At 53.9% G+C, this 25,847-nt stretch overlaps 2 protein-coding genes across 3 annotated transcripts; both read right to left on the bottom strand.

Annotated features, from left to right (window-relative positions):
* Nucleotides 1–711: 711 nt before the first annotated feature.
* Nucleotides 712–8,603, bottom strand: LOC109681339 (uncharacterized). Its single transcript, XM_074077864.1, has 4 exons — nt 8,574–8,603; nt 8,156–8,434; nt 6,802–7,021; nt 712–4,675 (listed from the first exon to the last, which is right to left on the bottom strand). Exons 1-4 carry the CDS (start codon nt 8,601–8,603, stop codon nt 4,281–4,283), a joined length of 924 nt encoding a protein of 307 aa, XP_073933965.1. The 3' UTR covers nt 712–4,280.
* Nucleotides 8,425–25,252, bottom strand: Pcdh1 (protocadherin 1). 2 transcript variants are annotated; one of them, XM_074076779.1, is made up of 4 exons: nt 24,741–25,252; nt 17,244–18,106; nt 12,061–14,256; nt 8,425–8,735 (listed from the first exon to the last, which is right to left on the bottom strand). In XM_074076779.1, exons 1-4 carry the CDS (start codon nt 24,910–24,912, stop codon nt 8,685–8,687), a joined length of 3,282 nt encoding a protein of 1,093 aa, XP_073932880.1. In that variant the 5' UTR covers nt 24,913–25,252; the 3' UTR covers nt 8,425–8,684. The 2 variants fall into 2 exon arrangements, with proteins under 2 accessions (XP_073932880.1, XP_073932879.1); XM_074076778.1 differs by lacking the exon at nt 8,425–8,735 and having other exon boundaries at nt 11,426–14,256.
* Between the last annotated feature and the right edge of the window lie 595 nt (nt 25,253–25,847).

The following is a 25,847-nucleotide window of genomic DNA, read 5'->3' as shown; positions in this document are numbered from 1 at the left end:
CTGGACGCACCCCGAGGTCCGGGAGCCGGGCCCACTCTACGCGGGCTAGGCGAGAGGACCCCGGGGAGGAGGAAGCGCGCGGGACGCGGGGCGGAGAGCGCTTGGGGAGGCGCGCCCGGGAGGGCGGGGCCGGGAACCGGTGGATCCTGTCTCGGTCTCTGTTCACGACCTCTCCGGAGCCGGTTTTACGCCAGAGCCTGACGGAGGAAGCCATGGCAGCTTGAGCCCGGAAGGGGCTAGAAGAGCGCAGTCGGAGACCGTGATCGAGACCTTTTCGGTCCCCTTCTCCGAAATTGACTTCCATCCCCCCTGGTTCCTAAGCGTGGGAGGAAGCGGCAGACAGACAGATGTCTTCCGCCCCTTCTCCCATTCAGTTCCGTAATTCATATTCGTTGCCAAAGGAGAGGGGATTGCTATGCCAGGGAACGGCAGAAGGGTCCCAGTCCCCACCAGCAAGTCCTCCCCAGCAACCCCTCTGTGCTCCATCTACACCTGAGCTCGGTGTGGATGGGGAGCCAGGAGTGGGCTGGGTCCAGATCGGGTAGGCATCACTTGGAGGTGTACGGACTAGGTGTCTGTCCTCGGTCTGCGTTTTCTCGCCTGCATCCCAGGAAAGCATCTATTAATTCCAGTGAGGGTCGGTCCCTCCCCAGCCTTAGTTCCATTCTCCACGGGACGCAGACCCGAGGGCCTGGAAGAAGCGGAGTGGGGTCCGGTTTTCACACTTTTATTGTAAAGCTCGGGAATAATTACACGGGTCTTTCATTGACAGCTCAGCAAACAAACCGGAAACGAACCGAACCGGAGAGGGTAGGGATGGTGCCTGCGCATGCTCGCGGCCGGGGCGGGGGAGGGCAGAGAAAGAGAAAGACAGAAAGAGACAGAAATCATTACAAATCAACGGGATTGTGCTCGCAGCGCCAGGGACGGGGATGGAGTGGGGGCGGGGCGGGGCCCTTCCCGGGAGGAGCGAGGCGGTGGGAAGTGGCAAGAACCAAGAGAAACACGACCCCAAGGTGGGCACTCGACGCGCCCAAAACCCCCCTCCCAACCACCCCCCCAACACACGAGAGAGACACGGCCCCCCTCCCCACTCAGATAACACGAGGAGACACAGTCTCCCCCTTCCCATGGGCAGACATACCTGCCCGGGAACCCCATGGGTGAGACACAGTCCCCCCGTCCCAGAGAAGTCCCGCATGGAGACGCCCCCTAAGAGACTTTCTCACGGCCATCACGAGCCCTCCCAACACCCAGAGACAGCCTCCACCCAGGGAAGAAATGGCTCCAGAGGTACCCCCAGGAGAGAGCCTCTTGGAGAAAAGACAACTCAGAGATAGATGCCCAGCCTCACCCCAAAGTGCTGCAGGGCAGACACCCCCATAGGAGAGATGGGGCCCCTTTCCGTGGGAAGAGAGGTGGCCCAAGACTGACTTGTCTTAAGTACTCCCAGGAACCCTGGGAGAAAACAGGCTCCCCAGAGAGCCTGGGTAGGGAGGGGAGACATGCCCCCAATGTCCCCAGTGGGAATACACGTTCCCCAAAGACTCCCAAGGGGAGACACAGGGGCTAGGGAGCCCCCAGGACGGGGATGCCTAGAGACACCCCTCCCCCATGTGAGAGATGCTTTAAGGACCCTAGGAGAGAACTACGTCCCCATATACCCTCCCCCTACCAAGAGACATGCTCTGAAGTAGGGAGATGGGGACCAACTTAGGTCCCCTCTAGGAAGACACTGACTGGGTCAGGCTGGGTTTGAGGGGGTCTCCTCCGGCCAAATGTCGCCTATTGGTACATAAAACTGTACGCGACACAAGGCATTGGGGAGGGGCTTCACAGACCTAGGACCAACAGGGGTAGTCCCCAGTGCTGTCACCCATCCCCTGCCCACCTTTGGTTTCACCTCTTGAGTGCCCAGGTGGTGACAACTCAGTGCCCTGACCCCAACCAGGGGGCTGGGGCTCTGCCTTTGCCTGTGGAAGGACCTCTGCTCTGTGCTTCTCAGCCCTTCCAGCCATCTGGGCTACCCCCTTCCTTCTGGCTTCTCCATTGTGCAAAATGCTTCTCTGCCGTAGGAGTCTCCAAGGCCCAGGGCAGGGTACCCAGGTTACCAGAGGCTTCCCTTGAGAGTTCACTGACCCCAGGGATGTCTCTTGTCTGGATCACCCTCTCCATCAAACAAATGGGCCTCATACAATCTTTTTGTCCCAATCCTGACCTCCAGGACCCAAGACATTGTCCCATCAGCTGGGCATCTCATGCTACCAACTCCACCACTATTGCACCTGCCCCGTTTGTGCAGGGGAAAAGGGATGTCTCTTGAACAAGCCCCTGGCCCACTTCCTGGGCCTCTCCCCCAAGGGAAAGGAGCCTTTGGCCAAAGCCTAGACCTGGCTGCTGCCACCCCAGCCCACTCCACCCACCGCCCTCCACAGAAGGGCTGTGATGCTGGGGCTACCAACCTAACAATGCTCTCCTTCCCAGCACTGTTACCCCCAAACCAAGTTAGGAGTAAAGGGGCAGAGAATAGGGTGATTCTACAGCCCCCTGGCTTTTCTGGGGTGGGAGTGGGGTCTCTGGGGTTATAGGAGTCAAGATCCCAGCAGCACAGCTCCCAAAGGCACCAGACAACCCAGCAGCCTGTACCCACCCCTCCCACACTTGGGCCCCCCCACCCCCCAGCTTGGACTAAGTCAAGCAAGGGCCATACCCTGAGTCTCCAGCCTCCCAGCCTGGGCCCCTGGGGAGCTAGAGAGGTATGGGCCAAGGCAGTGGGGGTTTCTGGAAAGAAGAGGGGCTGAGGCTTTGAGATGGCCACAGTGGGAGATGGGGGCTCTGCAGGATGCCCCTCACACCCTGGCCCCCTGAGGTGAAGAAAAGAACCCCACCTCATCATGGCTGACTGGGCTTCTCTGCCCCCCAGTCTCCCCACCCCCCCCATGGGGCCCTGGCCCTGGTGAAGGGAAGCCCAACTGGAAGAAGGGGGCCTGGAGCCCAGGGTGCCGTGAGGCAGCCCTTCCCACCCCCTGAGATCAAGGCAATGGTGGTTTTACAGGCTGAAGGGTCAGTCATGGCAGGGGCTGGGGGCTGGGGGCAGGGAGGGGGCAGGGTGCAGGCCCCCTATATTGGAGGCAGCAACCAGCCACCCCCTGAGAAAACCTTCCTGCTCCCAACTCACCCAACCAGGCCCGAGGCACAGTCATCCCACCCCTGTCCAGCTGCCCCCCCACAGCCTCAGGGCCCCTCTGTGATGCTCATCTGGATGTGGGAGGCCAGCCTGAGCGGGGATCCCCCCCAGGGCACAGCGCAACAGTTCCAAAAAAATAGAGATTTGTATTTTTAAAAAAAATTAAATAAAAGCCCAGCTCTGCTGATAGGCAAATGTTACCCCCACCCCCACCCCCACCCACCCATCGTTTCCCTGGCCTGCACCCCCATCCCACCACGGCCCCAGGGGTATTTACAACATGGAACAATAGAGGCCTGGGGTAGGGGGCACTGCGGCAGGGAGAAGGGGGCACAGGGCAGGTTCCCCCTCCCAGGGGTCCCCCAAGACAACACAACATCAATGAGAAAAGTTGCAAATCAGGCAGAAATGGGGACATCATTCCAAGGTCCTTATATGTCCTTATATACAGACACTGCATGACCGGCAGGAAGGGGAGTGCCCAGATGGGACCAGGCATGGGCGTGAGGCGGGAAGGTGGCCCAACCCAGGAGCAGTACTGGAAGACAGGCCTCCATCTCACTCTCACCCCCATCCCCACCCCACCTTTGGTAACAAAAGCCCTTCAGGGAGCCCCTGATGGTCAAGAGTGTCCTCTGGGAGTTCCCAGGGGAGAGGGGCTTCCCAGTTCAGCTCTACTTCAGGGCTGAAATGGGGTGTGCTATCCCTGTCCTGTCCAGCCATGTGGGAAACAATGAGTTAAAGTGTGCTGGCCACCCTTGCCTCCACCATCTGCCCAAAGCTAAAGGGGTGCTCCTTGGAAGTTGATGGAAGGGAGCCCAGTCGTTGCAGAGAAGCCCTCTTGGGCATCAGCTGAGAGGAGCCCCATCAAGGGGAAGAAAGGGCTCCTGGGAGCTGGGAGATGGAAACGGGAGAGGACCTGGACCCTGCATGGGGGAAGGGCCAGCGTGGTCATGAGGCCAGTATTTCCCCTACCAGGGGCCCTGGCCAAGGAGTCCACGCTGGAGGGGTCAAGAGTGGGGGCCCTGGAATGGGTCCATCTGGGAGCTGGCTGGCGGCTGGGGGAGGGGTGGCCAGCCAGCCAGAAGGGGGCTCACAGGTAGATCTCACGCTTGGCCGTCTGGGCAGATGCCGGTGTGGCTGCGGGTGGGAAGTCCGAGGTCTGGGTCAGGGGGATTTCCTCCAAGGTGGCCGAGTCCTTGCAGGAGTCATGGCTACTGTGGGAGAAGGCACTGTAGGAGGGCAGGAGGCGCACGGGGGCCGTTTTGGTGTTCCGGTCGTCTGGGGGGCTGGGGCTGCCGGCACCCGCAGGCTCCTGCCCTCCTCGGTCCTGGTAAGGCACGAAGGTGGAGAGTTTGAGGGTGCTGCTCTTGGTCCGGCGGCTGGGAGATGACTGCCCCGGCATCCAACATGTGTCAGAGTGACCAAACTCGCTGCACTCCCGGGTACATGTGCCCGTCATGGCAACATCAGGCAAAGGGCGGAGGTCTGTAGGAGAGCAGAGCAGACAGTCGTTAGGTGTGGCAGCCTTGAAAAGCACGGCTCCATGGCCTCCCACTGGAACCCGCATCCTGCCTTAGAACAGAGGTGCACAGCTCCTCCTGCCCACTAAGCTCACAGGCACACACCCCTCAAATCAACACACAGTCTCCCACTACCCACCTGCCAGCCCACTGTGTATATTTCCTTCTCTTAACACACACACAATCCTTAAATAGACACATTCCTTTCAGCCTCGCCCACCCTCTAGTGCTCCCTTCTTCTCATACAACCAAATCTGCCTGCAGACAGGTGCACAAACACACAACTCATCTACTCACTCCATTATCTGTCCCTGGACAGGCTTCCACATGCAAGTCTATTGTCAGACGGGGTAAAAAAAAACCCCATTCTCACTAAAGGACACAATTGACTCTCTCTCTCTCTTTCACACACACACACACGCACACGCGCACACAGATAGGCATGGACACACAAATCTACTCCACTGGATAACTGTCCTCAGACAAAGATGGGCACGTACCTTCCTTCCAAACTGCCTCATGCTCCGTTGTCGGGAACCCCACTCACCCTACATAGCAAGGCCTTGCTTTAAAGTCAGGGGGAGGGGACGAGCTACTGTGTGGGGTGTTCATACACAAGCCCACACTCACACACCCCCACGCACGCTCATGCAGCCCCTGCCCACCTCGTTCCAGCCCCTCACCAGCCACCACCCTTGGCCTGGTCCCGGCTCCCTGCCCAGAACACCCACGGGAACAGGAGTTGGCCGCCTGACATCAGCAGTAGCCAGTGTGGTTGCTGGGCAGCGAAGGTCTCCATGGGAACGGCTGGGCCATGAGTACTTCCTGTCACAGCTGCCCCTGTCCCGCCCTCACTCAGGGAAAGCACCAGACAGTGACCCTGCTCAGGGACATGACTGAGCAGTCCTGCCCGGGGCAGGGGCTCCCCTGGCACCACCCACCCTGGCCTCCTGCCAGTGCAAGGTGAGGAGGGGATAGCTCTGTTGTTAACCCTCAAAGTGCCAAGGCTCTTTAGCTCAGGGCAGAATTGGGGGACCCAGTGTGGCACGGAGCACTGGGTGGGTGGGGCTGGGTGTTGGGCTGAATCCCACAGACCCCAGACCCCAGAGCAGCTCCCACATACCTGGCATTCCGCCTCAGGGCCTGCTCCGGCCAGCCGGCTCTGCGCGGGCACAAAAAGGACGAGACGGGCATGAGATCACACAAGGAGGGGCATGGGTGGGGATAGAGGACACTCTGAGCATAGGGCCTGGGATGTTAGACAGGTCCCTGTGACTGAGGGGTGAAAAGCTGATCTTTTCATCTTTTGCAGGGAGGAAGACTTTAGATTGAGAGAGGAGGTGAGACCCAAGGACAGCTCCAAATTGGACGGTCTTTTTATCCCAAGGGCTTATTCACGTTCCCCCTACACGGGCTACCAGTGGACGCCTTCACACTCATACCCCTATGCACATACACGTGTACAGCACAGGCACATTCTGTCAGCACGCCTCACCATCCATTCCCACACTCACCTCTGCTCCGTCTTGTCTCTCTCCAAACCCATCCCAGACCGCCCTCTCAGCCAAACCTTCTCCCATTCCCCTCCCAGGGGTCATCACACGGCTCTGAGCTCCTCACCGCATCTGGGACCACTATCCTTTCCCAAAGCCCTCCCACCCTGTTTGGGGACCACTGTCTGCCTTCAAGTTTTCCTCACCATTACCTGAGACTCCTGGCCACTGTTCTCAGGGTCCCCATTCCCAGGGAGGCAGTGTAAGGTAGCGCTGAGTGCAAAGGCTCTGGACTCAGAGAGACCTGGGTGTGAACTCCTCCCAGGTCAGTCACTTCCTAGATGTGTGATTTTGGGCCACTGACTTAACCGAGGCGCCTCGGTTTCCTCCACTGTAAAGTGGGCACAATAAAGTTTTCAGATCAGGGAGTGGTTGTGAGGAATAAATGAATATATACCTGAAAGCACTCAGCACGGTGGGTATTACTGAACACCCAAGAAGAACTCAATTAATGGAGGTTATTTTTAAGGTCTTGTCACCATTCTCAGGCTCATACTCATTCCCAGGGTGCCTTGACCATGCACCCTGGTGACCTCACCATTCTCGGGGTGCTCCATCTCTCCTATGCTGCCATCGGGGGTGGTGCGCTCATAGTGATCCTCAGGAAGGGCCAGGGGACCAAGTCGTGGCCCCGAGGATGACTTGCTGGATGGTGTCTCAGACTCCTCCAGACCACTATCATAGTAACTGTGCTGGGATGGGTCCTGCAGCTCCTGGGCCTGGCTGGTGGCCGAGAAGGTGACACGGCGATGAGGTAACTGCAGGGAGAGAGAGTGTCACTGCTGGATGGTCAGGCTGCTCCACAGCCCAGCCCCAGCAAGGCCCTCCCAGGCTTCAGCAGCAGCCAAGAAGAGGCCCAGCTCCCTAGCACAGCACAGACCTCAGAAAGCACAGGCTCCAAAATAGGACTGCCCCTAAATTCTAGGACAGCTCCCAGTACAGCCAAGTCCACACGCTGAAAGTCCCAACTCAGCACATGCCCCGGTGTTATTGCAGCCCCCAGACCCCCCCATGATAACACAAATCCAGCACAACCACTTGTTCTAGCACAGCCCCTTTAGTTCTGGCCTCCCTATAGTTTCAGAACAGCTCCCGATACAGAATAGAGCCCAACAGCAGAATAGCACAGTACTAGCCAACTCCCAAATGCCAGCATGGCCTCTATACCCCAGCATAGCCTCCAACTTCTACAACAGCTTCCTAAAAAGCAGAAGACTCCTAACTCCCAGACAGCTCTCCAACACCAGAACAGTCCCTAGTCTCCCAGCAGCACCCTCCAGACTCCAGCTCACCTGTCTCACTGTTCTGTAACTTTCCATTGCCTCCATCCAAATGAAGTGCCAACCTCTTTCTCAGCCTGTTCCTTGTCCCTGGTGTGCAATGCCAGGCAGCCTCAGGACTCCCTACTGAGGGCCCTCCACGCCCAGCCTGCAGCCCCAATTTCATGCTCTTCTAGAGAGACCCGGGAGTGAAAAAGGGTAGAAGAAAGGAGGAAAGGGGGCCTGATAACAAGCCAGGGAACGTGAGGTAGGGGACACAAGTGGAAGCTCCCCAGTACTTTGGCTCAGGAAAGGCACTGAAGAAGGCAGGGCCTTTTGAGGAGCCCAGCTTGGTGAAGGCATGCATTCATCAAGGATTGGGGAGGCTGTCCTGAATGAAGACTCCTAGGAAATGAGAAGGAGCATCCCAGGAGAGGCTGCTGGCTTGGTGGAGCCAGCCTTGGAGCTTAGACTGTGTGCTGGGGAACACAGAACTGTTCCAGAAGAATGGAACAGTTGTCACTCCTCCCAGCCAGCAGCCCTGCCTGCCTGCCATGGGTTAATGATCAGCCTTGGAACCTGGCAACCTCAGCCTGACACTTGGCACAGCCAGCCAGCCACCCAAACACCCACCTGGGACTGCCACTGGTTTTCCTGCCAACCAGAAATTAGGAGTTGTGGAGGGCACAGACCCAGGGTCCCTGGAGGCCAGAGGTGGGAGCAAGGCTCAGGCCCTGCTAAGTCTCCTGGCTCCTTTATCCTCCAAGGCGGCAACGCTTTGTCTTTACTCTGTAAGCCTCCACAGGAGGTTATGAAGACGGACAGAGAGTTGGTCCCAGGTTTGCAGACCCATCCTCCAGATCCCTTTTGCCCCAAATCTTCATCCTGCTGCAGGCCACTGGGGTGGGGAGGCTGTCAGGACAAGAAGCTCTCCAGCTGGCAGGAAGGCAGTCCAGAACTGCTACCTCATATCTTCAGGGACCCATGCTGTGACCCCAAACACAGAAGGATCTGGGTAATGAAAGACAAGGTCCCCAGACTTGACCTACACATTTGGGGCTTGCAGATTATAAAGGAGCATAGTCCACCTGGCGTCGAAGTGAACAGGTTCCAGGAGGGCTCTGAAAGGTTCAGGACAGCATAGTTGTTGGTGCTTCTCTTTTCAGTTTTCTTTCAAAACTTTGGCCAGCAGTCCTCCCTCCCTGAAGAAGCCCTGCGTGGTAATGGAGGACTTTAGTCCTGCCTACCAAAGGGAGGCTAAAGAAGGCTTTTCCTATGATTCTTTTCTGTGAAATGGAGGGTTAAGTTACATTCAACACTTAATGTTCCCTGCAATTATCAAATCTTGAAAGCCTAGATCCCAAATCTCTCAAACTCTAGCCCTAAAGTTCAGGATCCTTGCTGAATATTGCTAATTGTCTGCTCCTCAGACTCTTCAGATTCAACATGTCTGAAACCAATCCCGCCTCCCGCCCCCACCCCAATCAGCTTCTGCACAGGCAATGACCTCATCACCATCCCATCACTCACACCAGAAGACTGGTAGCTCTCCCTCCATTCTCCATCCCTACTCTATCCAACTGACCCTTTAATCCTCTTTGCCCTTTCTCCCTAAATTCAGCCAAATCCATCCACCTATCATGTCCAATGCCACCCTCTTAGTCCAAACCTCAGAGGCTCAGTCTCATATTTTCACTTGTACTCCCCTTTAAGTCCAATTCTAGTGAAATTTCTTAAACTCAAGTTAATCTAGAAAACTCCTGAGCTTTCAGGAACTTCTATTTCCTCTTGAGGAACTTTTGGCAAGGCATCCATGTCCTCCACAACATACAGTTCTTCTGATCTTGCCTCTTAGCTCTTTCCTATACCCTCCACTACAGCCAGAATACTCCTTTCAGCCCACTCCCTGCCTCCAACGTGCTCATACTCACTCCTGCCTCAGAGGTTTGCTCACAAGGCCACCCAAGGCAAGGAGATCTTTCTGCCCAAATTCTGCTCATCAATGACAAGCTGGGTCTTGGTTCACATTTGCCTTCCAGAAGCCCACTCCTGTTCCTTATGCAAGTTTCCCCATTCTGCGCTCCTCCAAAGGAGCACTATGGTCAAGTAAATTTGGAAAACTCAGTAATTATAAAAGTTTAACAGGCCCTCCCCTTTATTACAAGGCTTTGCAGAACCTTTAATAGGCTAATGTGATAGTGGATTTCTTAGTGCCCAAACTAACTTAATCATGGAATCTTTTTTTAATGACATAGTAGATAATGGCAGACTCTGGAAATCTGATTTCCTGATGCTATGTTTAAATTCTGGCTTCACCACAAACTAGGTTTCACTTCTGTAAAATGAGTAGTAAAACGAGCTGTATCCCAAAGAGTTATGAGCATTGAATGAACTAATTCACACAAAATTCGCATCTAGTAAGGCCTCAAAAAATGGAAACAAGTAAGCAATAGAAATAAAGCCTTGAAACAAGCTGGGGAAAGCTTTACCATGGCACTTCTCACTCGACACTTAGATTGCTGTCTTGGACAATTTTCATCATGGTCTAGTACCATGCTGAGCAGGTGGTAGGAACTGGACTTATGTGTTCTGTTGATGACAACAGGTGGTATGGTTTGGTTATGTCCTGATGTTGGAAGAGGGTATGCAGTATGGTTTCATGGATGGGTTGGGTTGGACTGGAGTAAAGGACAGTTCCTCAGACCCTGGGAAAGAAAAAGAGATGCAGGAGCCAAAGGAATGGAAGAAGCAGAGGCTGTAAGGATAGACACAGAAGAATGGGAGATCAAGAGTTGCGGGAGGTCATCCTACTGACAGCTGATTCATCCAGGAAAAAAGATATAACTAGGTTTCACTTCCCCATGCCCCACTACAAAACCCCCAGGAGTTTTCACTTTGGGGGTACACCAGGGCATTCGGGAGTTTGTGGATGGAGTCAAGGAAAGAGCTGGCGCCTTGGACCTCCCAGGAGTGTCTCAAACCTCTCCCGTCACCATGGAGATAGCTTGCCTCTGGCCTCAGAGGCATCCCTCAAGACCTGAGGCCCCTCACCCACATGTTAGCCTCCTCAGGTACAACCAGAGACAGGGGAGACCCAGGAGAGCAAGAAGTGAGAGATGGAGAGACAGAGACAGTGAGAGCTAGTAGCCCAGGCTGCCAGAGCAAGTAGCTGAAAGAAGGGGAGAGAGGTGGAGTCATGTGCAGGAGGCAGTCTGGGAGGTCTCAGCCTCTGAGAAGGGAGCAGAACAGGTCACTGCAAAGAGCTGGAGAAGCTCCTAGACTCTCCCTTGGCCTCCCTCCTCAAAGCCCAGGCTGGTGATCATGGTGGAAAGACAAAAGGCAGCTAATTGCTGGGTGTTGAGTGGAGTTGCTCTCCATGAAGAGCTGGGAAAGGGACTTGGGGGAAGATCTTGCTCTCAGGGAAGGCCATTGGTATAATCAAGAGATTCTCTGGCTTCACCTGAGGCAGACAGGATGATTGCCACCCCCATATAGGTACTCTGCTCTTGGTCTAAGGCCTGTCAGAGGCTACTTCATTTGGGCAGACTGGAAAAATTGTCTTGGACCATGGAGTCAAGGCAGGACTTAAATGCACTTCTACATACCCCTTCTTGGTGAAGGGTGTCACTTCTAGGGAGAAGGCCTCATAAGCATGGGGTGAGGGGACATGCTGCCAGGTGCCTCCTGGGCAGGAGGGAACTTCCCCCCGGACATAGAAATTGGTATGGAGGTGGACCGGGAGATGATATGCAAAGATAGGGTTGGAGCAGAGTGGGCAGGTCTAGGTGGTGGAAAGGGGTAAAGAGTAGGAATGGGGAAACTGTGGCAGGACCTGAGGACAAAGGGTTGCTCCCAGTCTCTCTCACTTCTTCTCTCAGTTCCAGAAAAATAAGAAACCAAAACTCCAAAAATAGAGAACTTTATTATCAGGGACAAGTGTATGGGACTGGGGTAGGATGTGGGGCCCAGCCCCAAAAGCCTGGATAAGGAAGAGGTTAATACACAGCACACACAGAAGGCACAAGTGGGGAGATTTCCCCCTCCCCAGCAGACTCCCCACCCCGTTTCCCACCTGGACCCCAGATCTCCTGTTTCCCCTCTAAAGAAACACCTATGGCTGGTCTCAGACAGAGACCCAGGTTTGGATTAGACCTCTTCCCACTTTCTCTGCCCCCTCTATCTCCAAACCCTTCTGTTCACCAGCCCACTCCCCACCTACAAGACCCAGCAGCTGGTCCAGCATCCCAGGATCTAAAAGTCACAGGCCTCTTCCCTAGTGGGGAGGGGGCAGGGAGAACACAGAGCACACCCTCTCTCAGTTTGCAATCAGCCCAACCCCTCATGCCTGGGTGAGGCGGCGGGGTCCTTACCAAGGCCTCAGCACCCCCAGATCAGTGGTCCCACCTCCCACTGTTGGCTTGAACTGGAGTGATAGGCAGGATATATCTGCTGCATCACTCCCACACCTCAGTCCAGATGGCCCCATGGTAGGGGTGGGGTGGGGGCTGGGGTGTGCTGAGCCGAAAGGGCTGGCCTACCTGCTTGCTGGGGTATTTTGGGGGGTTGGTACGGTAGCTGTAGTCGGAGTACTGCTCGGAACCCGTGGATGTGGTGTCCCCAGTGCCCACAAACGTGTTTGCAGGTGGCAGGTCCTGCACCACCTGATGCTTCTTGGAGGCCGAGGGTGACTGGGGCTGCAGCTGAATGGAAGGCAGTGGGGAGTTAGAGCGGTAGTGGCGGCCCAAGTCAGGGCTGCCTGGTGGGTAGTTGAGGGGCAGGTGGATGCGGGGACTGTCTCCTGGGGCATCACTCATCAGGTTGAACTTGAGAGACTTCTGAAGCCCAGCCTCATCTTCGTCCTCCACTGGCTTCACAGGCTTTGGGGATTTGCTCTTCTTGCCCTTGCTTTTGTTTCCCTTGGAGGTTTTGCTGCTTGGCTTGGGGGCATACAGGTCCTTGGTCTCCTTCTTACCAGCCTGGTAGCCACTCTTGGCTTCCCGCTGCCGGCAGTAGCGCACAAGCACTGCCAGGGCAATGAGCAAGGCCACAGCCACGACACCAGCTACAACACCAAAGAGGATGTTGCCACGCTGCTTGGAGCGCTCGTATTCTGGATCCCCGGCAATGTCAATATCCAGTGGCGTGTCCAGGCTGTGGCCCAGTAGAGTCTCCAGTAGTGTGCGGTTGGCTAGGGTCTCATTGACATAGAGGTGGACCAAGGCTGTGCCATAACGTGGGGGTTTGCCACGGTCACTGACCTTCACAACAAGGCGGTGGAGCCCATGGTGACGCCGCTCAATCTCCTTCTCCAGGGTGATGGCACCTGAGTGTGACCCAATCTGGAAGAGTCCATAAGGGTTGCCACCAGCAATGCTGTAGGTCAGCTCAGCATTCACACCTGAGTCAATGTCCTCGGCTGTCACCTGGCTGACTGTCTCGCCAAGACGTGTCTGCGGGGTCAGCAGCCGGTGCGAAGTGTTTGAGGGGGCAGTGATAAAGGGTGCGTTGTCATTCTCATCCAGTACATTGATAGTGACACCAACATAAGCTGAGCGAGGTGGGACACCACCGTCCACAGCCTTTAGCTGGAAGGTGTAGGTGCTCTGTTGCTCTCGATCGAAGCTTAGGCTGGACAGGATGGTGCCTGTGCCATTCTGGATAACAAAGTCACCATTGTCCTGCTCTACTGAGAGCTGTACCCGGGCATTCTCCCCTTTGTCCCCATCAATGACAGTCACCATGCCCACTGGACTCAATGCCGGCATGTTCTCCATCACTGAGAAGTTGTAGCCACTCAGCATAAATTTGGGGTCATTGTCATTGCAGTCCAGCACATTGACAAGGACAGTGGCTGTGCCCTGAAGGCTGGGGCTGCCCCGGTCAGCTGCCACCACTTTCAGCTCATAGCTGTCCCTTTGTTCTCGATCAAGGGAGGTCTTCACCCGGATTTCTCCATTCTCAGGTGAGATGGTGAAGAGACCCTGGGCAGCTGGCTCAGGCTCCAAAGAATAAACCAGCTCTGCATTAGAGCCAGAGTCAGCATCACTGGCAGTGACTTCAGCCACCACTTCACCAGGCTTGTTGTTTTCTGGGAAGGCAACTTCAGTGATGCTCTGGGTGAAGACAGGCGCATTGTCATTGACGTCCACCACCTGCACCTTGAGGGAGTTGGTGCTAGAGAGTGGGGGGTTGCCAGAGTCCACAGCCACAATCTCAATAGTGTAGTCTTTGACCTTCTCATAGTCAAGCGGAGTGGTAGTCTGTAAGAAGTACTTCTTCTTGCTGTCACTTCCTGTCTCACTGGCCTGGCGGAGCTGAAAGGGCACGTCACCTGCCACCACGCAGGTGACAGCTGCATTTTCTCCCTCATCTCGATCAGATACCTGCACCAGTGCTACAGCTGTCTCTTCTGCCACGTCCTCTGAAATGTTGGCCATCCCGTCTTGATGGGTCACCAGCCCTATGCCTCTGATCTCAATAGTGGGAGCGTTGTCATTCATGTCCTTCACAGTAACGACCACCTGGGCACGGGCACTCTTGGGGTTGGCACCTCTGTCCTTGGCAAGCACTGAGAAGCGCAGGGTGCTGAGGTCCTCACGGTCCACGGGGCCCTGAACAGTGATAAGTCCAGTGTTTCTGTCCAGTCTCAGAAGACGCCTTACAACTTCAGGTGCCTGGTGGAATGTGTAGTCAATTTCTGCATTGGCTCCCTGGTCTGAGTCATTGGCTTTCACCTAGAGGGTAGGAGCAAAAACAAGGAGAACAGAGATAGGTTAGATCAGGGATAGGAAACTAAAGGTACATGTCCTGCCAATGAGCTTTCCAATAAGCATGACACACACCACAAATCTAACTTGGTACCCTTTCCAAAAGCAGAATATGTATCACCTTTTCCCTAGTCCTGACACTCTGGCAGACATTACTAACCCATTTTCCTGAAGAGCCCAGATGCAGGCTTACAAATCCTCAGTGACACAGGCCACCTCTAGAGACAGAGCGGGGCAAAATTAAACTCCACTCCTCATTCTTGTACTAGTTCCCCCAAATACAGAGATGAGGACCCATGAGCCACTAGAGAACCCCCTTCATACAATTAAGCCAACCCGCAGCTTTCTGAGATGGAAGGTATATGAGTAGTAAAGAGGTGTGCATGCATGCACTTATGTGTGCAACATGTATGTATGCAGGCATATATCACACACATGACTGAGCTGTGTATGATTATGCATGACTGTGTGAAGGTGTATGTGTTTGTGCATGTGTGTTTGCATGCATGAATGGTGACCCCCCCAGAGGCCAGAGGTCAGGGGATTTCTATTGAAAGCAGCCAGGTAGGGATGTGGGTCAGGGGGAGTCCACCAGGCCCAGCCCAGCTACTGCTTTTTTGCCCAGCCACCGCTTTGTCAAACCGGGGAAACCTGTTTCAGCAGCTACTTGACTGCTGGCTGGCGCTGGCAAGGCACCAGTGTGAGGAATCCGGCCTGAGCCTGTGGCCAGGAGGGAGGGGTTGGTGCAGGCCACAGAGCCTGCTGGCAGCGGGCTGGGCTCCCAGCATCAAACAATGAACTGTCTGTCCTTTTGCAGTAGGCACGCCCTCCCACGCCAATGCCGATGCGCACTGGGCCCAAGTCTATACAAACATGGGTGGTAATGGGGCAACAGGAACCAGGTGCAATGGCCATGAGGTACCACTAGTCAGGAAGAAATGTGAGGGCTGGAGTTTACTTCACAACCAGATGGATTGTGATGGCAGAGTAGGACTGGGGTGGGTAACAGGCATAACTCAGCAGAGTCTACGGGGATCAAAACAGAAGTCTTAGGTTCAAATCTCAGCTCTACCACTTTCTAAGTAACTATGTAGCCTTGAGCCAATTATTTAATCTTCCCAAGCCTCAGTCTACAAATGTGTAAAATGGGGATTAATAATAGAACTCACTCCACAGGGCTGTAGTGTGGTGAAATGGATAACACATGTAAAAATGCCTAGCACTGCCTGGCACATGGAAAGTGCTTCCTAAATAACATTCCTTTCTCTTTTTGCCTATCTGTCATCTGTCTGTCCATCCATCCTCCTGTCTATATCTGACAAATCAGTTAGCTAGTCACAGCTAGGCACTGCACTTAGTGGGCTGTCAAACCACTGCTAGGCTTCTCCCCTTCCTCTTGGAAGTGAACTCCAATACCTCCCAGGCTGGGCTACCAGTTACTCTAGTGTCCTCTCACACCTGTGAGAGTTAATCCCATACAGTTTCTCTTATCCCTGACCCCAGCCTATCTGTCACCAACTGTATGATTATGCTCCCACTATCTTCCTAGCTCTAGATTGGTCACCCAGCTTCTTATCTGCCTCTTTGTCATCTGACTTTGTCTCTGTCTACGACTTCTGGCTTCCACCTGTTTGCCTCCCATCCTTGCTCTGTTCTGACTCTGCCTCTTTTCTCATCCTCTCTTTTCAGCCCTGCTGACTCCTCAGTCCACTCTTCGCCCTTCTGTCCTGCTCCATCTCTCAGGGAGGATGTAAAGCCTTTCCACACATTGGCTCTGAAGCCAGACTGAGATGAGGGCAAAGGTGGACTCTGACCTGTCAGCTATGACACCAAGCAAGTTTCTTAATCTCTTTGGGCTCAGCTTCCCATCTGTAGAATGGGGACAATGCTTACTTACCTTGTACTGTAAGGATTAGAAGATACAACACACATAGTGTGTTTAGAACAGTGGCTGGCACCAACACTATTATTATTATTTGCCTTCCCTGACTGCCTGTCTCCCTTTCTTTCTCAGTCTCATTTCTTTTTCCAGTCTACCAGCAACTGCAAAAAAAAAAAAAAAGGAACTTCCACACACCCACCCACTTCAGCTCCAGGACTTAGGACGAAGGGTCTCCCAGGCTGCATAACGGTGTCCAGGGCAGCTGAAGCCTCCTCAGTTCACTCCCATCACATACTGAGGCAGCATCAGCCCATGGGGAAGGAGAAAGGAGCTGGGCTGGCAGGAGGCCAGGCTGAGATGTCAGCAGGAGATACACCCACCTGTCTGTGGGGACGCTCTCTCTGCTCCCTCCCAGGCCCAGCCCCTGGGGCAGTTCCCATGGAGAGGGGTGCTGAGAACTTCCAAAGAGCCTACTGACCCCCACACTGTGCCAAGCACCTCACACCCATGGGCACCTATGCCAAGAGGTGGCAGGTATACAAACGGCCCAGTCTGGTTTGTCAGAACTCTGAGGACCCTCCTGGCTGAAATGATCTCATTTGGCGTTGCTGGGGAGTAAGAATATGTCCCCAGCTTCAGGATAATCTCACCTGGCTAAAAAGAACCTGCCCCTGGTAAGAAAGATACCCTCATTTCAGGAGATGGCAAACAAGATCAAAGGTATTCCTTTCTCCCACTTCAGCTCCCCTAGTCTGGGGAAAAAGTCTCCTTGGACTTTGGGGGAGGGTCACTTCTCAAGAGATTTCCCTAACTTGAGTCTGCCTTGTGTGTTATGTCTGTGTGGGGGGGGGGGGCGGTGGTGGAAGAGGGCTACTGTTCAGAAGCTATGTCACTGTCATCTAAGTAGCTTGACAGAGTAAGATAATATCACCTGCCTTGGTGGGGGAGGGGAAGTTGGTGGGAAGGTCTCACCTGATTGGGGCTGGAGAAAAGGGAACTCTTACCTGGTTGAGGTGAGCTCTCATTTCTAAAAGTGGGTCACCCTGGCAAGTTAGATGGAGGGGCTACTCACCTGGATGACCGAGTGGCCAATGGGGCTATTCTCAGACAGCTCAGCCTCATACGATGGCCGCTCGAACTTGGGAGCGTTGTCATTGGTATCAAGCACAGTAACACGCAGCAGGGCACTGCTGGCACGCGGTGGGCTGCCTCCATCCTGTACCTTGATGGTGAGGTCATAAGAGTCCCAGCGCTCACGGTCCAGGTTGCCCATAACAATGAGCTGTGGCTGCTTTTCCTCCTGGTCCTCGGCCACTTGCAGTCCAAATAGCTCCTGGGCTTCAGGCCCGGCCTGCAGCTCATAGGATGCCACACCATTGGGGCCAGCATCACGATCCGAAGCCAGAGGGATGGGGAAGAGTGAACCGATGTTGGTGTTCTCAGGGATGGCCAGATTGATGACAGGTGAGGCAAAGTTGGGTGTGTTGTCATTGATGTCCTGTACTTCTATCTGACCCTCTAGCAAGCGGGGGCTGCCATTTTGTACGAGATCTGTGATAGACACCTCAAATTCCAGGATGCAGGGCTCACCAGGGAGTTGGTTCTGGCATTCACGGAGTCCCTCGCGGTCAATGGAGGTCTCTGTGGTGAAAATGTCACCCGTCTTGCCATCCACTCGAAGGTATGGAGCACCTACCTCTAGTTTGTACAGATGGCCCACATCTGGAAAACCATAGTCAGCTGCAAGGCTTCCAATGAGAGTGTTGGGTGGCTGTTCCTCCGGCACCTTGTACACTACCCGAGTGGCGTGGCCTGCAGACGGAGCCAACAGGAGCAGCAGTGCCGGCAGCAAGGGGGGCAGCAACAACCGTTGCCCCCCAGGGCCTGGGATGGGCCTCAGGGGCCCCATCATAGCAGGCTCCAGAATCAGGAGAGCTGCAAGAAGAGGCAAAACAGAGGCCATCAGTTAGGAAGAGGAAGCTGGCCCTGAGGGCTGCTCAGAGCCAATCCCCTATTTTCCTTCTCCTACCTATACACAATTTTCCCACAAAGAGGGTCAATCCCAGCCCAGAAACTAGATTCCAGAACTCAGAGTCTCACCCACCTCGGGTGTAGCAGCTGTGTCTAGCCCAGCTGGAGGAGCTGGTAAAAGACCTGGCAGGTCTAGAGCAACTCCCGCCCATGGAACGCCCTTACCCTCCTGACGTTCCTTAGGTACCGGCCCTCCCTCCTTCTCTTTTCCTCCTTGCTCTCAGCTCTGTGCTTTGCACAACACCTCCTTCTCTCACCAGCATCCTGTCTTAGTCACCCATGGTAATTACCCTGATACTGAGATAGGGAGAGAACAAGTGGAAGAATTAGGCTGTGGACACATCAACTGGAGCACCCCCTGTCACATCTGTAGCAGGACAGGTGGTGCTGCCTGGATGCCCCAGACGCTGGGGTGATTACTGCCCGCGCTGTGTCCACTCAGGTTGACTGGAAGGAGAGGGGAAGAGAGTCTTACTTCTCTCTTCTGAAATGCCAGGTCAGTGTATGTGTATGAGATATGACATCTCAAATCCCCCTTTTCTGACAATAATCATCCATAGTGACCAAAGTTCCTCACTCCTATGACAGGCAACCTGAATTGGACATCAGCAAGGTTTGTGAAATTACTAGGATTGAGGAGCAGGAATTAGCTCTCCCCAACTGTCCCTACAAATACGTGCCTCAGAGCATCTGCACACACACACACTTGCACAGTTCCTAGAGCTCCTGTCTGCCTATTGCTACGGGCAAGTGCATGGAAGAAGGGAATGGAGGTCAAGATTGAGGTCATCACTGTGGTCAGAGCTGACTGGCCCTCAAATTGGCATTGGGAGCTGCCCTGGCCTGTACTTAGCACCTGGGACAGGGCAGGACACGACCAACCTTTCCTTGGTCCCTCCCCAGTCTATGGACGATTATCTGGCTTCTGCTTTATTTTTATTTTTTATTTTTTGTGCTGGAAATGAAATCCATGGCCTTGCACATACCAAGCAAGCCGTATACTACTGAGCAGCTACATCTCCAACCCTTGGATTTTTGAGACAGGGTCTTGCTATGTATCTCAAGATGGCTTCAAACTTTCAATCCTCCTGAATGCATCACCATGCCTGGCTCTGGCTCCTGTTTGACCCCTGTCCCCTCCCCCTCTCCAATTAGTCCATTCCTATCTCACACCTGCCTCTCCCTGCCCTCCCCCGGCTCCTCCTAGTTGCAGTTATACCAGCCCTAGTCAATCACAAACTGTACCCTCAGTACAATAACCCTCTTCAAGGCTGTCTATTTGTCCACCCATTCATACATGCCAGCTACTTTCCCAGTCTTGACTGCCCTCTTCTTTATTCAAATTGTTTCCAGCCTAGCCTTTTCTGTGGAGGGTTCAGGTCCCTTCTTTCCCCACCCCTAGAATTTCCACCCCACACCTGCCACAGACCACACCCATTCCACTGAAGGCAGGTTCTCTCCTCAATCCCCAACACTCAAGATGCCTTCCCAGGCCTGTCCAGCCCACAGTGACCTCTCCTTCCTCCAACTCACAGCCACTTATTGTCTGCTCCAATCCTAAGGCAATGAATCACTGGGCTGCCTGGGACACCGCCCGCCCCTGTTATTCAACTTGTGTTATGCACCTATTGCTGTGTTCTTTGTCTCTTCAGGCAGATGCCAAGCATCCTGAAGGAAGGGACAGGCTTCCTTCATATGCTCACTCGATCTCCTGCCTCCTCTGATGCGGCTTGGCAAAGCTGGGCACACAGAAGGGGTAGGTGCTCATTCATGCATTCAGTGAATGCTTATCAGACACTTACAATATGCTAGACTCTGTCATGTGCCCCAGGACTGGCCCAGTCTGCCACGACAATGGTTCTGTTGATTTTGCTGGGCTGCCTCTGTGTACCTATTCGTTATATGCAAGGCAGCAGGGTAGAGAAGAGCCTAGGTTGTGGCCTCAGATAGTCTGGAACTGTCTATCTAATTCCTATGACCTGGAGCAAATGATTTAGAGCCTCAGTTTCCTTATCTGTCAAAAGGAGCTAATATTGCCTATTTCTTAAGTGAGGGGTGGTGGTGGGGTTGAGATAATGTAAGCTAAATGCCTAAAACAATGTGGACACTCCACAAATAGTCTCTCAAAACACTTAGCCCAGGCTGGTGGAATGGCTCAAATTGTAACAGTGCCTGCCTAGCAAGGCCCTGAGTTCAAACCCCAGTGCCACCAAAAAAAAAAAAAAAAAAACCCCACTTAGCACAATTGTAGCCATGGACCTCTGTAGAAAACTTACTAATGTTTGTCTTACCGCTCTGGGGTAAAATGTAAGCCTTTTCCGTCCGTTTAGGACACAGTAGATTTAGTAAATGCTTACAGAATGTCCACATTCTCTACATAAGTTAAATGCTTCACCTCCTCCAGGAGCCTTCCTCCAAGCACAGGCCTCTCCCTGGTCACACTCCTCAATGTGAGTGAGACCATTATCAGATTAGTGCTTATGTTTATTCTCAGCTGTAATCTTAATCTCTTTAAAGGAAGGAGGAATTTATCTGATGCCCCATTTGGATCCATCCTCCAACCACCTCCCCTCTAGGGCTGGTGGAGTGGTTCAAGTGGTAGAGCACCTGCCTAGCAAGTGTGAAGCCCTGAGTTCAAACCCCAGCACCACCAAAAAAAAAAAAAAAAAAAAAAACAAACAACCACCTCCCCTCTGCCTGCAAATAGCTGGCACAGGGTTCCTCTTCAAGCCCCAACCCAAACACATCCCCCAAGGGACTGTCTCCAAGAGCCTTGTTCCCTCGTGGGCACTTTTATCTCATGACCACCTTTCCCTACACACACACACACACACACACACACACACACACACACACACTCACACACCATGGGATCACTGCACACCTCAATTCTCTGCAAGTGTTGGCAGGTTAGTGGTTCCGTGGGGATTTTTACCCTAAATCTGGCAAAGAGGAGAAATAAGGTAGTGACTGCTCACCTCTACTGCCCTTTTTTCCAGATAATTTACCTTCTGTGGTCCTAACTCCTCTGAGAATTTTACAATACCATCATACATGTTTCCCCCAGAGAAATGCTCACAAATTTTGGTCGAAAATTTAGGGATCCACGGTCTTACAGAGTCAGGGTGACTTTGATTTGTGGCCACTCTAAGAGGTACAGATAGGAGCTTTCTCACTGTCACAGAGTCACAACCTGAGACTAACCCCTCAGACCTCCTAGGTAGTACCCCAACCCCTTTAGGAAATCCCTTACATTCAGCCAGGGGAGTTAGGAGAGCCACAGGTAAAATCTAAAATAAAGAAGGTATGGGGGGAGGGGGTTCCTAGGAGATAGGAGAAAAGAAGTCTGGAGGCAGGATTACTGAGTGAGGGTGACAGTTGAGGAGGGTTTAGGACTCTGAAGCATCAGGAGAGTTCCTTCAAAATAAGGATCATCTGGCCCCACCCTTAGGAATTTTGATTGGAAGGTAGGACCTGGAGAAACCCCCTAAGGCAACTGTGATGAAAAGGTGGCAGAGAGCCTGGGAAACAACTTTGGGATACACTAGGTCCACTGAGTTAAGAGCCTGAGGTGCTGCAATCTATATCATCATAACCTTAGCAACCACCACCATCACTCAAGCCATCAGCACCTGATGTAAAACACTAAGGTTTTACTAATGTACTGGTAAGTGTCTTACATACATGATCTCCTATTGAATCCTCTCAACCTTCTGAAATGGATACTGTTTATTATTACAGCTTCCTCCCATATTACAGAAGATTAAACTGAGACTCAAAAATATATTAATGTTCTTAGGCGGCAGAGAGCAGGATCTGAGAGAGAGAAAGAGAGAGCGCCTCTACAAATCCTAGAATCTGGGGAAAAGGCTGGATTTGGGAAGGAAATCCAGAAATCTGTGACAGAAATCCCCAAGGCTGGAATATTATGTTTGTTATGTCACCCCTCCCCTCAAGACCTGGACTGCCTGGCCAGGAGGGAAAGGAAGAGGGTCTAGGGTTCCAAGACAGAACCCAAGCCTCCCAAGCTGTTGCAATTCCCCAGAGGCCCACAGAGAAAGTCATGTGATCAGGAAGGGCAGGGCAGCAGTAAGTGACCCCACTATCCCTGCCCCCACCATCTCTGAACTTTGTCCCCAGCAGTTGGTATTGGGAGTCATTAGGCTCAAGCGGCTGCTTCTGAAGTCGTTAGTGCCTTATCTGCCCTTCCCTAGGCAGGCCCTTCCTGGACAAGGGTGTCTCACCTCCACCCAATGACATGGGTGCCCCAGCTCCTGAGAAGACAGAGCCTACACAGGGACAGGCACAAGGATCCATCTTCCTCATGGGTGTAGGAGTGAGGGATGAGAGGACAAGAGTCCAAGAAGTTCAAGGAAAACCTCATCTGTGTCAACATCTGAGAGGAGATGAGGACAGGTGAGAGTTCACTTGCAATCTTCATTTCCAGACCACTTGGGGAGACCAAGGTTCACTTCTTGCTGGATACTGAGAGAACTCTAACTGTCCCAGTGACCAGGTCAGCCCTGACGTCCACCTTCACCCCTGCACTATTACACAACAGCTACTGCTGCTGCAGACACAAAACACCAAGGAACAAAAGGATCATCTGAGAGCCTGGGAGAGGAGGGGGTAAGCAAGTGGGGCTGCATGGAGTGGAGCTGTTCAGAGGCCTCCCACTGTGATCATTCCTCTCCCAGATCTTCCACAACCCTCTATTAGCCTCTGCAGGCTTCTCGGCACCTGCATTCTTGAGCCAGATTGTTGGGTTCCAAAGCCTTGCTCCACCACTTTCTAGTGTGATCTTACCCAAGTGAATTCACTTTTCTGAACCTGTTTCCATACTGTGAGGTGGAAATAATAAACCCTGCGTCTTGAAGTTATTTGGGAGGCTTAAATAAGATTGGATGCATCTAAGGTCTATTAAATTGTAAAAGACAGATACAAAAAAAGAAAAAAAAAGTCTTCCAACCCCAGAATAAAGCATTTTATTTCTAGCAAGGGGCACATAGTAGGTTCAATAAATAAGCCAACCAATGCCCCAGAGTTGGCAAGGCCTATGAAGGCAAATGACATGTATTTTAGTACTGCACCTTCACCACCCACCGTGAGCCCTGGCAGATAGGACGTGCTCAATACATTGAACAGAATCCCTCTCTGCAGCACTAACTATCCTTGCTCCTGGCAGGACCTCACCCCTCACTGGAAGGGCCTCTCCTTTCCCCCTCCTCTCACTCAAGCCCCATTTCCTCTTAGCCCCTCCGCACCCTTGCAGGCCTCCTTTCTAGCCCTTCCACCCCATTCTTTTCAGAAGCACTGAATCTCTTGCCCAGCAATCTGCAGAAGTAGCCACAGCAGCAGCCCCTCTGCTAGGAGGATGCCAGACCAGCAAGACACTCTTTCCAGTTGAAGTCCCTGAATTCGGAATTAGGGATGGGAGGAGGAAGAGGGAAAGGAGTCAGACCTGCTCCCCTACCACCCTGCCTCTGGCCATCTCGGAGGGCTCTTGCTCTTTTCCCTTAGATTCCACCCCCAATCCTAGACTAGTTCTTACAGGTTTCAATCCTCAGACCCCCCACTTCAAGAAAGTAACACCTGCCAGAGACCCTCTCCCATACCTCTGGGTTGTCACAAACACCTCTGGGCTGCCTCTTTCTAGGCAGCTCCGGAGGGCTGGACCCAGGGCAGGTGCATGAAGGAGCCTGGAGTCTTCCGGCACAAAGTCCTGGGCTTTGCCGGCATGAGCAGCCCCAGTCCGCACGGCCTCGGTGAGCGGACGCTCCCAGCACACACCCAGCGTGCTAAGCGCCCCTCCCTAGAGGACGCCGAGTGAATACATGGTGGGGGACGGCGGCCGCTCCTAGGGTTCGGGTGGCCCCACCCCCACCCTGGCGGCGCCTGGCCTCCCCGAGACCAAGGCGAGGCTACTCAAGGGCGCAGCACAGTGAGAACTCGACTAGGCCAGCCGGCCACAAGCGTCCCTCGCCCGCGGGGCCGCCGCGGGGAATCCCTCGTTCTAGCCATCTCCGGCCACGGCCTGGGGTCCCCCTAAGCCGGCGCCGGCGCGAGCCGCGCAGCGGGCGCCGGGGGTGGGGAGGAATCCGCTGGCGCCGGAATCACAAAGCCGCGAGCCCGGCCGGGCGGGGACATTCTCATAAAACCGATCCTCTCAAAGCCGGCAGAAAGGGAGTATTTGCCCCTCATTCAGTGATGGCCTTAGCGTCGCCCCCAATCTTTCCGGCCAAAAGGAGTAATCACCGGCCACTGCTTGGGAAACTGAGGCCAGAAGTCTGAGCTACCGGAGGGTGGCCGAGGGGAAGGGGTTCGAGTCCACCTCGCCTACTAATTTTGCTCCTGCGCATGCCGCGATCTCCCTTCTCGCCCCAGGGCCTTGCCAGCTCACTTGACTGGCCTGAAGCGGTGACCAGGAGGAGAGGGCGCCAGGTGTGAAACGGACCAAGGTGTGCAACGAACCCAGGTAGCTCGGAGAACTCAACTACACGACCCGAAAAGGGTCTCAAATACAGCCCCAGGGTTGTACCTTTTGCAAAAGGACCTATGGCCTCGGAGCCCCAGGGACGCGGTATGGCGCTGCCTGCCAGGTCCAGCTTGTTCCGGGAATACCCGACCGGTCCGGCCCAGGAGTGGAGGTGGGGGAGGTGCCCGCCGGGAAGCCGGTCGGGCCGGCCCTGGGGCTCCCGCTGTGCCGACATTTACAATAACAATCTCCCGATTAGGGTGACTGGGATCTTGGGGCTCACCTGGAGACCCTGGTGGCTTCTCCCGAAGGAATCAGTCCTCCAAGGGAGAGGGGCCAGACTGTGTTTGTGTGTATGCGCTGCAAGGTGTAAAGTGACACTGTTGGTGTAAGGTGTGTGTGAGGATCAGTGTTAAGATGCGTGAAGCTGTTTGTGACCGTGAGGCGCTGTTGTAGGTGCTTCTGTGTTAAGGGTGTGTGCAATCAAGGCGTGTGCTGAGACGTTGGGTTGCGTGTGTGGTTGCAGTTGAGGGGAGCTGAGAGACCTGTGGTGTGTACCTGAGTTCTGGTCAAGAAGTGGTTAACAATTTATGTTAGGGTGCATGTACCTTAAAAGAGTATATATATATATATACATATATGGGGGGGCTAGGTTTTGAGCGTTCATCTGGCGAATTGTGGCCTTCACACTCACATGAGGGCACGGCGTTGTTTGTGTGTCTGTGTTGCCCAGTGTCACACCCGATTGTGTCCTCTTTATGGCCACAGATTGTGTGTCCCTGCTGCTGATCGTGCAGACTCTGGAGCAGATTCTAAGCTGGTGACGGTGCCCCAGTGGGCGCTGATGTGCGGGAGGTATGTCTGTGTTCACATATGTACGGATGTATGTTTGCGTGACTATGTGTCCGTGGTATGGCCCTCCAAGTGCCCGCGGCGAGCTGGAAGCGCCTGAGTGAGCTGAGCTAGTCGCCCAACAAGTGTGTGTGTGTGTGTGTGTGTGTGTGTGTGTTGTGGATAATGTTCCTTGCTTGTTTCGTCCTCGAGGAGCCCCCACCAAACTGAGGGCCGCGCGCTAACCCCCAGACCATCTCCATTCCGCGCGCTCTTGGGAGTCTTCTAATCCCTGCCGCTCCAAGCGCGCCCGGGTGCGACACCGGGGCTGGGGTCCGG

Source organism: Castor canadensis, chromosome 6, assembly GCF_047511655.1.
Source record: "Castor canadensis chromosome 6, mCasCan1.hap1v2, whole genome shotgun sequence".
Lineage (NCBI taxonomy): Eukaryota > Metazoa > Chordata > Mammalia > Rodentia > Castoridae > Castor > Castor canadensis.
This window is presented reverse-complemented; position numbering and strand designations above follow the sequence as displayed.

Coding starts and splice junctions, on each gene's coding strand:
- Pcdh1 (XM_074076778.1), bottom strand. CDS start 24,912: ATGTCGGCACAGCGGGAGCCCCAGGGCCGGCCCGACCGGCTTCCCGGC. Junction 18,107..24,740: donor CATAGGTCCTTTTGCAAAAG/GTACAACCCTGG, acceptor CTCTTCTTGCAG/CTCTCCTGATTCTGGAGCCT. Junction 14,257..17,243: donor TTGGCCACTCGGTCATCCAG/GTGAGTAGCCCC, acceptor CCTACCCTCTAG/GTGAAAGCCAATGACTCAGA.
- LOC109681339 (XM_074077864.1), bottom strand. CDS start 8,603: ATGCTCCTTTATAATCTGCAAGCCCCAAAT. Junction 8,435..8,573: donor ATAATCTGCAAGCCCCAAAT/GTGTAGGTCAAG, acceptor TTGTCCTGACAG/CCTCCCCACCCCAGTGGCCT. Junction 7,022..8,155: donor AAAACCAGTGGCAGTCCCAG/GTGGGTGTTTGG, acceptor CTCTCCCTGCAG/TTACCTCATCGCCGTGTCAC.